Source organism: Protomyctophum bolini (assembly GCF_963924005.1).
Source record: "Protomyctophum bolini genome assembly, chromosome: 12".
Classification (NCBI taxonomy): domain Eukaryota; kingdom Metazoa; phylum Chordata; class Actinopteri; order Myctophiformes; family Myctophidae; genus Protomyctophum; species Protomyctophum bolini.
Genome location: NC_137873.1, coordinates 27,257,203 through 27,272,881, shown reverse-complemented (window position 1 = coordinate 27,272,881; position 15,679 = coordinate 27,257,203). Strand labels below are relative to the sequence as shown.

General features: G+C 41.8%; 1 protein-coding gene across 2 annotated transcripts in view; it reads right to left on the bottom strand.

Annotated features, from left to right (window-relative positions):
- Positions 1-8,455: 8,455 nt before the first annotated feature.
- paxip1 (PAX interacting (with transcription-activation domain) protein 1) overlaps positions 8,456-15,679 on the bottom strand; it is a 37,612-nt gene continuing 30,388 nt past the window's right edge. For both annotated transcript variants that reach the window (XM_080779312.1, XM_080779313.1), the window contains 6 exons: positions 15,198-15,366; positions 14,908-15,008; positions 14,278-14,412; positions 13,777-13,852; positions 9,345-9,404; positions 8,456-8,834 (listed from right to left, as the gene is read on the bottom strand). In XM_080779312.1, the coding sequence (XP_080635438.1) occupies positions 8,818-8,834; positions 9,345-9,404; positions 13,777-13,852; positions 14,278-14,412; positions 14,908-15,008; positions 15,198-15,366 (558 nt within the window). In that variant the 3' untranslated portion in view covers positions 8,456-8,817. The remainder of the gene's footprint in view (positions 8,835-9,344; positions 9,405-13,776; positions 13,853-14,277; positions 14,413-14,907; positions 15,009-15,197; positions 15,367-15,679) is intronic.

The window sequence follows — 15,679 nt, the reverse complement described above, 5'->3', positions numbered from 1 at the left end:
TTTTTGAAATTTGGAAAAAAAAAGTTAGCCTCGTTTCTCATCATTTTGGACCGTGGGCTATAGCCCATATCGTACGGCATACTATAGCGCGCAGTTTTTCATCATTTTTTAAGATTTGAAAAAAATGACAAAATGACAAAAACGATGGGTTATAGCCCATGTTTTTTGAAATTTTGGAAAAAAAAGTTAGCCTCGTTTCTCATCATTTTGGACCGTGGGCTATAGCCCATATCGTACGGCATACTATAGCGCGCAGTTTTTCATCATTTTTGAGGATTTCGAAAAAAATGACGAAATGACAAAAACGATGGGTTATAGCCCATGTTTTTTGAAATTTTGAAAAAAAAAGTTAGCCTCGTTTCTCATCATTTTGGACCGTGGGCTATAGCCCATATCGTACGGCATACTATAGCGCGCAGTTTTTCATCATTTTTGAAGATTTGAAAAAAATGACGAAATGACAAAAACGATGGGTTAAAGCCCATGTTTTTTGAAATTTTGAAAAAAAAAAGTTAGCCTCGTTTCTCATCATTTTGGACCGTGGGCTATAGCCCATATCGTACGGCATACTATAGCGCGCCGTTTTTCATCATTTTTGAAGATTTGAAAAAAATGACGAAATGACAAAAACGATGGGTTATAGCCCATGTTTTTTGAAATTTTGAAAAAAAAAGTTAGCCTCGTTTCTCATCATTTTGGACGGATATCACATGGGAGATTGAGAGATCAAAGCAGATTGTCTGGAGTAAGTCTAGTCCGGCTTTACCCCTCATTTGGAAGTCCATGTTATCCATCACCATCTCATTTAGTCAACATTAATGCATCAAAAACATCCTATTCCACTGTAACAATTTCAGAATTTTAAGTGGAAGCTGAAGATCCAATTCTAAGAACGAGAGGCTAATGATCTGTTACCCTTGTACTTGGTAGGCTATATCAATTGGATATACTGTATATATCAGTGTATATACTGGGTATAGTAGAATGTGTTGATGTGTCTAACCCAGTGATACTCAACCTCAGGCCCGCGGGCCACATCAGGCCCGCGGGACCATTATGACTGGCCCACCAATGAAAATCTAAAAAAAAGAAGAAAAAGAAAATCTGGAAAATGAAATAAAAATAAATAAATCTGAATGAAGTTATCTTTAATTACATTATTATAAGTAATACTATTAGAGTTGTACTATTACTCGAACGAAAATAAAAGCTTGGGGGGGGGGGGGGGGGGAGATGCAATGCAAATGAAAGACATATACTGTGTATCCCTATTCCCTGACATAATTTTATAGCTAAACGGACAGAATTCTATTTTATTTGAATGATGAAACCCAGCTGCCATTAATAGTTGGAAATGGAAATGGAAATTGCGGAAATTGCGGAAATTGTAATTGCGGAAATTGCGGAAATGGTGGAAATGGAAATTGTGGAAATTGCGGAAATGCGGAAATGGAAATTGTGGAAATTGCGGAAATGGTAATTGTGGAAATGGAAATTGAGGAAATTGCGGAAATTGCGGAAATGGTAATTTGCGGAAATTGCTCTTCACTTATAGCTATCTATTTTCAGGTAGATTGTTTTATTTTACTCAGTCAGCCATATCACTACTCATTTTTTTTCATGAAAAAGGTCATAGCTGGGTAATCTATTTTCAGGCAAATTGTGTTTATTGTATTTTATTTTACTCAGCCATAACAATTTATTTTCTGTTAACCAACTTGCTGGCTGGCAGGCAGGCAGACAGCTACTCATAGACAGGCAGACAGACAGACAGCTACTCATGGAGAATTGGACAGGCAGGCAGTCAGACAGCTACTCATAGACAGGCAGACAGACAGCTACTCATGGAGAATTGGACAGGCAGGCAGACAGCTACTCATGGACAATTGGACAAGCAGGAAGGCAGACAGCTACTCATAGACAGACAGACAGCTACTCATGGACAATTGGACAGGCAGGAAGGCAGACAGCTACTCATAGACAGACAGACAGCTACTCATAGACAATTGGGCAGGCAGGCAGACAGCTACTCATAGACAGACAGACAGCTACTCATGGACAATTGGACAGGCAGGAAGGCAGACAGCTACTCATAGACAGGCAGACAGACAGCTACTCATGGACAATTAGGCAGGCAGGCAGACAGCTACTCATAGGCAGGCAGACAGACAGCTACTCATGGACAATTAGGCAGGCAGGCAGACAGCTACTCAGACAGGCAGACAGACAGCTACTCATGGACAATTGGACAGGCAGGCAGGCAGGCAGACAGACAGCTACTCATAGACAGGCAGGCAGACAGCTTGCACATTGTACTTTGATACATTTTGCGAAAATAAAGCAATTGAAAGAGAGAAGTTATCAAGTATCATTAATGTCGTCATTTTATCTACTGGCCCCTGGCCCCTTGCCATTTTTGTAATGTGGCCCACAGGTAAATCTATTTGAGTATCCCTGTGTAATGCCTATAACCTTGATTCATAGTTTAATATTTCAACCTTACCGTGGACATGAATGGTTGAGATTTACTTTGAAATAATTTGTAGTTTTTTATAATATTTAACTTTAAGTGCCCAATTAATTGTCAATGGCAATGTCCATTTAAAGGAGAAGAAAGTACAAACTTTGGCACGCTAACTATAGTCTTATTAACTATAGTCTTATAGGTTTATTTCTTAAACCTAGAAATACCAACCAACTAGGTATTCAATGGATGTCATCTGATTTATCCACTGGGCCACTCCTACTCTAGGTGTCAGTGATTTGAACCATCACCGCCTAAAAGTTAGCCTCGTTTCTCATCATTTTTGAAAAAAATGAAAAAATGAAAAAGAAATTCCGCATTTTCCGCAATTTCCATTTTCGCAATTTCAGCAATTACCATTTCCGCAATTTCCGCAATTCCGCAATTTGACAAAAACGATGGGTTATAGCCCATGTTTTTTGAAATTTTGAAAAAAAAAGTTATCCTCGTTTCTCATCATTTTGGACCATTGGCTATAGCCCATATCGTACGGCATACTATAGCGCGCCGTTTTTCATCATTTTTGAGGATTTGAAAAAAATGACGAAATGACAAAAACGATGGGTTATAGCCCATGTTTTTTGAAATTTTGAAAAAAAAGTTAGCCTCGTTTCTCATCATTTTGGAACGTGGGCTATAGCCCATATCGTACGGCATACTATAGCGCGCAGTTTTTCATCATTTTTGAGGATTTGAAAAAAATGACGAAATTACAAAAACGATGGGTTATAGCCCATGTTTGGAAATTGTAATTGCGGAAACTGCGGAAATGGTGGAAATGGAAATTGTGGAAATTGCGGAAATGCGGAAATGGAAATTGCGGAAATTGCGGAAATGGTAATTGTGGAAATGGAAATTGAGGAAATTGCGGAAATGGAAATTGCGGAAATTGCGGAAATGGTAATTGCGGAAATTGCGGAAATTGCTCTTCACTTATAGCTATCTATTTTCAGGTAGATTGTTTTATTTTACTCAGTCAGCCATATCACTACTCATTTTTTTTCATGAAAAAGGTCATAGCTGGGTAATCTATTTTCAGGCAAATTGTGTTTATTGTATTTTATTTTACTCAGCCATAACAATATATTTTCTGTTAACCAACTTGCTGGCTGGCAGGCAGGCAGACAGACAGCTACTCATAGACAGGCAGACAGACAGACAGACAGCTACTCATGGAGAATTGGACAGGCAGGCAGTCAGACAGCTACTCATAGACAGGCAGACAGACAGCTACTCATGGAAAATTGGACAGGCAGGCAGACAGCTACTCATGGACAATTGGACAGGCAGGAAGGCAGACAGCTACTCATAGACAGACAGACAGCTACTCATGGACAATTGGACAGGCAGGAAGGCAGACAGCTACTCATAGACAGACAGACAGCTACTCATAGACAATTGGGCAGGCAGGCAGACAGCTACTCATAGACAGACAGACAGCTACTCATGGACAATTGGACAGGCAGGAAGGCAGACAGCTACTCATAGACAGGCAGACAGACAGCTACTCATGGACAATTAGGCAGGCAGGCAGACAGCTACTCATAGGCAGGCAGACAGACAGCTACTCATGGACAATTAGGCAGGCAGGCAGACAGCTACTCAGACAGGCAGACAGACAGCTACTCATGGACAATTGGACAGGCAGGCAGGCAGGCAGACAGACAGACAGCTACTCATAGACAGGCAGGCAGACAGCTACTCATAGACAGGCAGACAGTAAGACAGCTACTCATTGACAGACAGACAAATAACTACTCATGGACAGACAGACAGACAGACAGACAGACAGGCAGGCAGGCAGGCAGGCAGGCAGGCAGGCAGGCAAAGAGCTACTCATGTTATGTTATTATGTTATTATAACAGCTACTCATGTTATGTGCAATAATTTGTGCAGTTATGGAAACAGCTCTTTGTGTTTATGCAAGAAAATGTAACACATTTATTTATTTACATATCGTGTGCATGCACATTGTACTTTGATACATTTTGCGAAAATAAAGCAATTGAAAGAGAGAAGTTATCAAGTATCATTAATGTCGTAATTTTATCTACTGGCCCCTGGCCCCTTGCCATTTTTGTAATGTGGCCCACAGGTAAATCTATTTGAGTATCCCTCTGCTCTGTCAATATGCCTATATACCGATGTATCTTCACAGACTGTAATGAGATACCCGAGGTCTGTATAATTGGCTAAATTATTAGTAATTAGTTCCATCCCATGCTAATTAGCCTGTATGCAAATCGCAGGGCCCGATGAATCCCAATGCCCTCTCTGTGTAATTAGGCTGTAATTCCTCTGCAACCAATCTAACGAGGGGAAGTTGGCTAGTCCAAAAGTGTGGAGAGATGCAACACAGTGGGGAGGGGAGGGGACTGGGGAGTAATTAGAAGTATCTCACTTCAAGCATTCAGAGATTAATTACAACGTTTTCCAATGTCCCTATACTTTCTTCTTCTTATCCCCGTCAACAGAGGACGGCCACAAACCAACAAGGAACTCAGGCGCTTGTTAATCAAAGATGTGGCTCTTTGATTTGCATTTCTAATTGGAGTTAATTAGGATTGCCCAATTAGTGGATGTGTGTGGATGTGGATGTCTATCTGTGGCAATTGAGACTGTTCTTACTTAAGCCTACTATGGCTTTCTTAACTGTGAATTTCTTATTTGCCCGATGATGTCCTTATCAACAGTGAGAGGAAGTAACCTATAATTCCATTGTGTACATTTTACACAATGGAGCCTCAGCTTGGGTTTATATCAGAATACCATGTTAACCAATTAAGGCCTACTATTCATACTCCAGTATAAGGTGACCACCAAAACGGTGTGTTCGGGTGAGCGGTGAGTCACTTACCTCCGCAACATGACATCATTTTATTGCGGTCGCAGTTTACTGTGAAAACTTGAATTTCCCATCAGTGTCATGCCACTGTCATGCCTCAATATATGGTCACGCCGTCGCCTTGTGACATCACACCTCGTGATACGTCACGGCACCAGATGGCCGTCTCCATCAAGCCCCCAAGGCTATCCAACGTTGAAGATGCCACTACCTACTGGCGAAATGTGGAATTGCAGCACTTTAATGGACGGACGTTCACGTGCGTAAGGCCGGACCTCAAAATTGAGGTTCCAGTTCCGTATCTATCCTTTATAGCTCTATGGTCTCTCCATATATGAAGATCACGACACTGACCTCATCAAACCCTGGATAGCCATACATGGAGTAGAAGACTGGATCATCACCTAGCCGAAATGAATTGGCCCTATAGTCAAGGGCCATTTTCGATAATTGTCAAAAACCATGAAAAACGTCATACTATTATGTATTATTAGACTACAATATTGATTAGTTGAATACTTTATTTTCAAATTGCAAATAGTACAGCAGTACAATTCCACAAGTGATGCTAAAAGGATAACACAAAAAGCCCAGCTGAGGGCTCCTGATCTCTTCTTCCATTATATCTTGGACTAAAAGGCTATCACTGCTTGGGCATGTATATTCATTCACATGTACAGTGATACTTGCACCTTCCTACATATTCATAAAAGGGACCTGGAATTATAGCTCCACCTCAGAACCCATGCATCCATCATGCACTGAGCCACACTGGCCAGCTAGTATACTATATAGTGGAGTAGAAGTAAAAGTACTGGAAATTGAAAATACTCCAGTAAAGTAAAAAATACCTGGTACCTAATTACTTCACACCACTGCTTGCCAGTGCAAAAAAAAGAAGAGGAAAAACGTGGCACATAGCTGTCCGCCTGCCCCAGCCCCCAGGAGTCCTTGACATGCAGCAGAGAATTTTGTCCTTGTTCAAATCTGTCCTTTTTAACCACCAGGGCCACGGCTGGCAGGCCATTAGCCCTCCACACCTGGTTCTCATCGCATATGGAAATCTAATTAACCACACGTAATGTGTATACCAGTCACAGCCATGTCACTCAAGTCTGTAGCAGAGTCCAGTTTCAGCTGCCCCATCAGGCCACACGGATGTCGTCAAAGAAATTAAGCTTTACTGTCATAATAAAGTGTATTTACCTCACATGGTCTGCAAGGAAGGGTACTTCATCATGGGTGACACGTTATTGAGTCTCCTAGGATGAGAAACATTAGCAAATTGCGGAGTGTTGCAGAGGATGAGAAACATTAGCATTTATCCTCGTTTTTCAGCATTTTGGACCATGGGCATACAGCCCATATTGTACGGCATACTATAGCACGTCGTTTAACATCATTTTTGAGGATTTGAAAAAAAAGTAAAAAAAAAAAGATGGATTATAGCCCATCGTTTTTTGAATTTTTGATTGTTGCGGAGGATGAGAAACATTAGAAAATTGCGGAGTGTTGCGGAGGATGAGAAACATTAGCATTTATCCTCGTTTTTTTAAAACGGCCCATAAAATGGCCCATTTGGATACCACCTAAGATCCAGTTAGAAACCCACGTAAGCCCATGGGCTAACACGGGTGGGCCCTTTGTGAAAACTGGTTGCACGGCCCACTTGGAACCCATGCCCATAGCCCATGTCAAAACCCAATTGGGCCCAGATGGACATGTTAGCTGGGTTAGAGAACATATCTAATGTCTCCCAATATCAGCACTTGTCAAGCAAATTACACCATATTATATTGGCATCACAAAAATGACAAACTGTTGTCAAGTCATTATGTCCATGGACGTACAGTATGAAAAGCAAGCACACAGACATTTAAACAAAGACCAGATATTTATTCCAAAAGCAGTGGGTATTTTTGCTTAATAAAGTACCTACCTACAAATATCTGGTGCCATGTAAATACAGTATATGCCAAACCGGCCCTTCCTTGCAGCAAACGCACATAGATATCTGGCACACGACCTTGGCTGAGGCGTTGCCTAATTCAGGCTGCTGTAGTTTTGAGGGCACCACCGGAGGCAACGTTGTACGCCACACTACCCACCCACCGCCGGTGCCAAGAGATGACCCCAGGCAATCTGTCTGACAGCTAGCAATTAGAACTTCACCAGTAACTACCCCGGCCCCTCCTCATTAACAATTAATTAAATCAACTCTATCAGGAATTAGTCTTGGTGGGGGAATCGGGATTCATTCTTCCAGGATCTTAAAAAGTGAGATTAAGCGAGAGAGGCAGCAAAGACAGATCAAGCTTCTCTTTTGTTCAAACCGGTTAATCGTTTACTATGCTTAAGCCACATTGCATTTGACCAGGGAACATGGATCATGTTTTACTTGTGAACATGGCATGCATTAAACTGAGTCTTAAAATAAGATACTTTATAAACCGACAGACACACACAGACACACAGACATGATCTGCTAGGTCTCATAGTAAGTGCTCACTGCATTCGCAATGAGACCTAGCAGATCATGTCTGTCTGTGTGTGTGTCTGTCTGTCCGTCTGTCCCGCTATCCAAATATGGAGTGTGTTGCATCAGCAATCACCCAGCTCCATATGGGCACAAAAGGGGCCAGGTCCACTCAGCTCCATATATGGGCACAAAAGGGGCCAGTGATTTGTTTGTTGTGGACCTGGCCCCTTTTGTGCCCATATATGGAGCTGAGTGCGTTCGCTTCCCGCGTTCGCGCGTCTTACTCGTAGTAAGTGCTCACTGCATTCACAATAAAAGATGCCACTGGTATGGTAACCGATTACACAAGTAAAGGAAGTTGATGTAACACTCATGCTCAAATATGGCAATTTATAATTAACCTGTTAAGACCCGATTCTATAAAAGTCTTCTAAACCAGTAGTTCAGTAGATAAAAAATAAAAAAAAGATGTACAAGCTCACAGCGCAGCACAAAGTGACCCACTGTAGTGTGAGTTTGTATATCAGCCATTTTTTTTAAATAGCCAAAACAAAAATGGAATCCTAAAAACATCAGAAAAGCAGCCACACAAAGCCATTTTCACAAAGATAGTTTTATTCCAAAAGCAGCAGTGAGTTTTGCTGGAACCTTTACACATTCATTTTTTTAAAATAAACAACAAAAAAAAGCAGGTTAAATCATTCCATATAATTTAAACATTCATTTCCCAAAAATAACATCGATTTATGTATCATCAAACATGTTACAAAAAGCTACAAAAATTACAGCTCGTCTATCCACAGGGTACAAAAAAAGAAAAGAAAAACTGTCAAAACAGAGCATACTGTACATTGCAACAATTTGTCTCTCTTTCTAGTCTTAAAAGCTTCATCTAGGGCTGAGCCTCAGTAGACAGCAAAACATCTCAGTTCCTCTTCTCTCGTCATGCCTGATCAGGTCACCAACCATCAAGTAAATTTAAATGTGAAGATTGTCAAGGTAAGCAACTGGTTGGTCATAAGTAACAAACACTGAAATCAGTCTCACGTCAGTTAGGTTTCCTTTTTGTTGTCCTCCAAATATTCAGACGTTGGTCATATTGTTTTTATGACCATTAATATCTAGATTAAAACCTAACTCCACAAATTGGAGTTAGGTGGTGTGTCTGACAGAATCCAATGGAGTTAGGTTTAGTCAGAAGCATTTTTTAAATACTTTTCATTGGTTCAATATTTGTAAAACCCACACACAGACGTAGCTGGTTTCTGCCCGACAGCAAAATATTATCTTTGTTCTACAAGGAAATAAACCTATTCCCAAGTCTTACAACAATCCCTTGATTGAATATTTTATTAGACAGAAATGCCTTCAAGAGGACTACTTATAATCTAGGCGTGTGTGTGTGGGTGTGTGTGTGTCATAAAGTATAAAGTTCAGTGTTAAGTATGAGTGTTTTCCTTTATTTGTTTTGCTTTTCATTCATTTAAAGGATATGAATCATAGTCCAACTTCTGGGTGAGAACTCCAGTTAGGATGAACTCTGCGTTGTGCACATCTACAAAACAGAGAAGAAGGGTTGGAAAGAAACAACATACGTAGTGAGTGAATTGCAGTATTAAACAGAAGCAACTTTTCACCGGTGGTCAGCCGGAGAATTGGACATCTAACCAGTAAGACGCGCAAACGCGGGAAGCGAACGCAGCTCGTACATATTTGGGTTTTGGACGTATAGCTGCTTTGGGGACTCCTTATATGGTTATGGCTGAGTCGTGGTGACGTAATCACTCAGCTCCATATATGGGCACAAAAGCGGGACAGACAGACACACAGACAGACACACACACACACACACACACACACACACACACACACACACACACACAGACATGATCTGCTAGGTCTCATAGTAAGTGCTCACTGCATTCGCAATAGAGCGCCGCAGTCCCGCCCCCTTTCAGAAAAGCGAGTGGCCCAGGAAGTGGAAGCCCCATGCATTCTCCCATCGGCACTTTTAATATAATTTATTTAAAGACGGTTACGCCGCGGACAAAGCCAATTCGGATCGTGACGAATCATGACAATGAACACAATATTTTGGGCCGATCAAATAATTTATAAGACGAAAAATAAAACAAATAGTGTTGTCTCCTGACTTTCTTTTCTTCTTTCTAATGATTTGATCGTCCCAAAATATTGTGTTCATTGTCATGATTCGTCACGATCCGAATTGGCTTTGTCCGCGGCGTAACCGTCTTTAAATAAATTATATTAAAAGTGCCGATGGGAGAATGCATGGGGCTTCCACTTCCTGGACCACTCGCTTTTCTGAAAGGGGGCGGGGCTCTATAAGGATGCCTCCCGAGCGTCCCAAGCTGGCCTTGGAACGCCTCGGGATCCCAACACAGTTGGGCTTGCAACTGTCCTTTGGCTTTCCGTGTTCATCGGATTCAAATCCAAAGTATTTCCAAACTACCCTGGTTTCCAGCCTGATTCACCACGTTCCGTGGATTTGTTTTGTCACTTCGAAGTGACTAAACAAATTCACAGAACGCAGAGAAACGAGGCCATTTCCAAAAAGCACTTCTGTTTTCTTTATCTATCAAAACAGGCTGGGAAGGTTCCGCACATGCCATCTTGACGAGCTAGCTTACATAAATAGAAATACGAGTGACGATAAGAATGCAGCAGAGAATAGGAGAAAAGACACGGGCGTGTGAGCAACAGAGCGAGTGTCTCTACGAGGCAGGAGGGGAGGGGCTGCACCGTGCACGTGGGCACTCCTGTGCATGCGTGCGGGGCTGCAGGCGCTGGCGCATGTGTCAACCAACGAGAGGGGTAGAGTATCGATACTATGGAAAAGTCATATTCAAGATTCAAGATTCAATCATTTATTTGCCATGTAAAAAAGTTGATAGGAATTTGTCTTGGTTCATACTCAACATATACAGACAACCATAGATACAAAAACAAGGACAATACAATACAAAAACCAGCAGCATAGGAAATTACATTCAGTTATTTAAAGTGCTATATGCATATTGCTACATACATACATCCATCAGCCTGTGCCTAATGAGTCAAGTTCAGATGTCTAATGGCTACGAGGCAAGTGCTATCTCTGAAGCGAGATGTTGAGCTCTAGATACTTCTATATCTCCTGCCTGATGGGAGGAGATTGAAGAGGTAATGTGCAGGATGAGAGTTGTCTGCAATGATTTTTTTGGCCTTCCTAATTATTCTGGTGGAATAGAGTGAGGGAAGTGTAGGGAGGCTACAATGGTTTTTGATGCACAACGTACTACTCTTTCCAGCTTTGATTTGTCTTGAGAGGTTGTGTGACCAAATCAGACAAGCATGGAGAAGGCTTTCAATAGTGGCCCTATAGAAGTGAGTCATGGCTGCTTGGCTGACTCTAAACTTCTTAAGCTGCCGCAGGAAATAGAGACGCTGGTGTGATTTACCTATTATGAGACTGGTGTTAAGATCCCATGATAAGGATTCATGGATGGTGGTCCCGAGGAACCGGAAGGAGGAGACTCTTTCTACCTCTTCCCCATTAATGATGGGGGGGGGGGGGACTCGAGATCTTTTTCCTAAAGTTGATGAACATCTCTTTGGTTTTAGAGATGTTTAGAATCAAGTTGTAACTCTCACACCAACTCACCAGCTCCTCTACTGCTCTGCGGTAGTCGGATTCATCCTCGTTGGTAATAAAGGCTCATACATAGTCTGGATTTACGGTGGTGGGGTGACCACCGAACTACAACATGACGTCACGAGCCGTGGTGAAGAGCAAACCACCGCCACCGCTCCAGCCCTTCTGTTTTTACTCACCACCGCTCAATGTTATTTCAGCTCCGGTGGTCAGCTCACCACCGGAGCGGTGGTCACCTCATCACCGAAAATCCAGACTATGAATAGGCCTTTAGACCTACTAAAGATGTGTCATCAGCAAACTTATACATCATAACTAAAGTGAGATTGACAGAAATGAGTATATAATGAGTACAAAAGTGGAGAAAGGAAACACCCCTGGGGGGCCCCAGTGTTTAAAGGCGCAGTGAAACGGAAATGGTGAACAACTTGAAAATGGTGTTTCCACATGAAACACCGGTCTGAAGTTTCTGAACCAATCAGAGTGTCGCATCCCTTCAGGCGATGGGACGGTAGCTAGGGACGGTGGCTAATGCTATGCGCAACAGCGTGGTGTTTGTTTATAAATCAGACGGTCGCCCAGCACAACCAGTTTACTGTTATGTGGCTTATTTCTACCCTATAATGTTTTCAGAAACATATTTTAGCGTGATGATTAATACACTGTCTGAATGTTATCTTGAATGGAAATAAAAACGGAGTAATCTGTAATCAGAAGCAGCTGTGTTGCATGGATGCGCAGACATGGGGAATTAAACATGTGAGCTTCATTTTTATTGGCTTTTATCGATGTGTATCTCTACACGTCATCACGCAGCACGTTTTCGTTTTAATAAATAAATAATACAATCGTTTTTATGGACCTTTGATATAAAAACACACAGAAATGAGAATTTTCCCATTTTTTTGGCATCCATTGTTAGGTATGCCCATATGATGACCACGGATATGGTCTAAAAGTGTGAAAAACTTATTTTTCATTTCACTGCGCCTTTAAGGAGCACCAATATGTAATCGATTTTTTACATTAATAAAAACAATAATATGACGTGTGGTTTACAAATAACATGAAATGACCAAAGTATAAAAATGCATGCCAGAATTTAAAATGTAGTGTCTGTCCCTCATCCATCCATCTCTTCAAAGAGACTGAGGCATCAAACATCTCCAGATGAGAACCCTCTAGTCTACACTGATTCCGGCCAGTCACATCACCTGTTTTCTTATTCTTTGTTTTGTGTTTTTCACCTTCATAGCCTATTTAGATCGTATATTAAAATTTCTAATATAAAATCATTTTGATGTAAAACATTATATTTATAGCTATGCCTACTCACTTCTAATCAGTGCTGGATAAATTACTCTAATGTTTTACTTAAGTAAAAGTATCAATACTGCTGCTATGTAGAAACACTTACAAGTCTGCTATTCTCTCTCCCTTCCTCTCTCTCTTGCATGCGTGTGCACTGTGCGCGCACACACGCATGCACACACACACACAGCTGAGCCGGTCCGCCTCCAGAGCTAGAGGCTCCGGTCTTTTCTGAATCTGAACGCTTGAAATAATGTACTTTCTGACACATGGCGAAGTTGCGAGCCGAGGCGCTCTGGAATGTGAGCGATGCAGCGCTCAAAGTTGTCCCGTACCGTTGTGTCAAAGAGTAGTTAATTACACACTCCACACGTTGGTTTGTTAGCATCAAGTGCTAGTGCAGCTAGCAGACAGGAGCAGTGCAGTGGATGTCAGAGAGCGGCTCAGAGCGCCCGTTTTTCTATAATCGATCGTTGTAGCCAGGCGCACCACAGTAATTATTTGTAGTGGCACTGGTGCTCCAATATATTTTTAGGTCGCAAAGATTAAAATTCAGGCGCATTTGCGACCAAAATGGTCGCTATTTCGAGCCCTGGACCAGTTGAAAATGGAAGTGAGGACAGGTGCAAGTTGGTCAGCACAGTGCTTTAATGTGGCAGACGACACGCCATCAGGCCCTGCCGCCTTTCTGGGGTTCAGTCTGACATCATGTTCATATATGTTGGGTGGAGAGTCACCCTGCTCTCTTGGAAAAGAGGGGGACTGATGGTTTTCACTATCGAACAGACAATAAAAATCATTAAGCCTCCCAGGAAGGGAGGGGTCCCTGTCTGGAACATGGTGCTTGGAACTGAACTGGTGCTTGGAACTGAACAGCTTGAACTGTTTTTATTTTTCAAAATCAATATATATCGAAAACTCTATATATTTTTGAACACTAGCGTGTGTATGTGTGTCTTACCAATGTTCTTGAGGAAGTATTCTCTACAGAGGTGGAGGTCATTTTCGCAGGAAATCAGGATAATCTCTGGAAGGTTCTACAACAAAACCACAACATTAATTCAATAAACTGGTCAGAACTTATTTGGGCAGTTTACTGTGACTGCATTTCCATGCATGCGTTTCTAAATATATCGATATATCCTGATATGAGCCTAGATATTGTCCTGGATTTTGCGTATGTGAATATGTATGCGATTATGAAATATATCGTGATATGGCTTAAATGCTGTCTTTTCCTGGTTTTAATCAATTAAGCATTTATACTACACAAGTATCAGAAATGGTTAGCCCTAACCCTAAAATAGCCGATCTTACAAGCTCACATGATGTGACGCGTTGTGACTGAGGTCTGAGGCGTTTTTGGTTGAATCTACACTTTTTTACTTTTTTGTCTATAAAGACAGATAGTACTTAATACAAATGATTTATTAATAATCTAACTGTTGCACCCCTACAGTACCTTGTTCTGTTTGTGCTCCATGATCTTGCGGTAGGACGGCTGCTTGGCCAGTAGCTTGCCTCCAGCGCTCTCCAGGATGGTCTTCATGGTGCTTAGGCTGGGACAGATCCCTGGGCTGATGTAGAAGAACCTCCCCTGTACACAGAACTTGTTGTTAAACATACTGTTGGGTTGATGTAAAAGAACCTGAAAATTACGTCATATGGCAGCCAAGTCTATGGACCTTTAATGTTTGTTTTGGGCAGCAGTTAAACGACGATGATTCACCACAAACAGAACTTTGGGTTCCTTTTCTTTCACCGCTACTCCTTTTTTTGAGGGGCACTAGCCCCTCCTATGCACAGCTTGGTGTAGGTGTGTTTGAGCACGTGTTTGTAGCATGCGTTTGTAGCATGGAATGTGATAATTTCATTGGCTGATCTATGATGATATAAGAGTGCCCCTCACCTCACACGAGTGTGATTTTCTTTATTAAAAAAAGGTAAACTTTATAAAGCACCTTCAAAACATAGTTACAAAGTGACACAAAATAAACAAGTTAAAAACGTTTTCAATTGTTTTTAGATAAGGAGAGCGAGGACAAGATGCAACAAAGTTTTCAGGCTGTAACATGAAGAAAAAGGAACCAACCTTGAAGAGAGGTGCATTATGGGCCCTCTTGAGTGACTCCTCTAGACTGAAGCTAAACAACACCTCTGCCTCAGCATCCCTCAGTGTGTAACTCTGTTCATCTAGAACACACACACACACACACACACACACACACACACACACGTGTGTTAAAGGTACTTTCAGACAGGCTTCGATTAACGCAGACGTTGTCACCTGGATCAACGACAGGTCTGCCCCAGGTCTGCTCATGAGGGGTAAGTGCAAATAAGTACAGAAATATCTGCGTGTGCACACGCACACACACTCACCAACAAACTTCTGGCTCCTCCAGCTGTCTTCCAGCCACTCTGGAGTGACGATGTGTTTGACCGCAGACATGGCCGTCAGGAACTTGACCGTCCTGGTTACCTTGGCTGCCACCAGGTGGCTGCTCTTCTTGGCACTGTCCGCCACCTCCCCACCCAGAGCATGGAGCCTCTGCAACACGGGGTCGAGACATTAGCACTTTGATTGATTGATTGAATGAATTCGTTAACGGTTTGTATGGACAAGCACAGGGAAGTGCAGTACAATACAAGGTCTGCTAAAGGGATTTATCCAAGAATGCTTGTTTCAAGGGTTGTCCCAATCCAATCACGTGCTCGGAAATAGGTGCCGAACACGTCAATTTCTTCTCTTTTGTTTTTTACATTGTTTTTTTTTTGTCATCGTGTGCAAGCATAATAAAATGTTTTACATATGGTTTACCTCAGAGCATATCAGGTGTGCATAAGATTACAGATGTAATTCT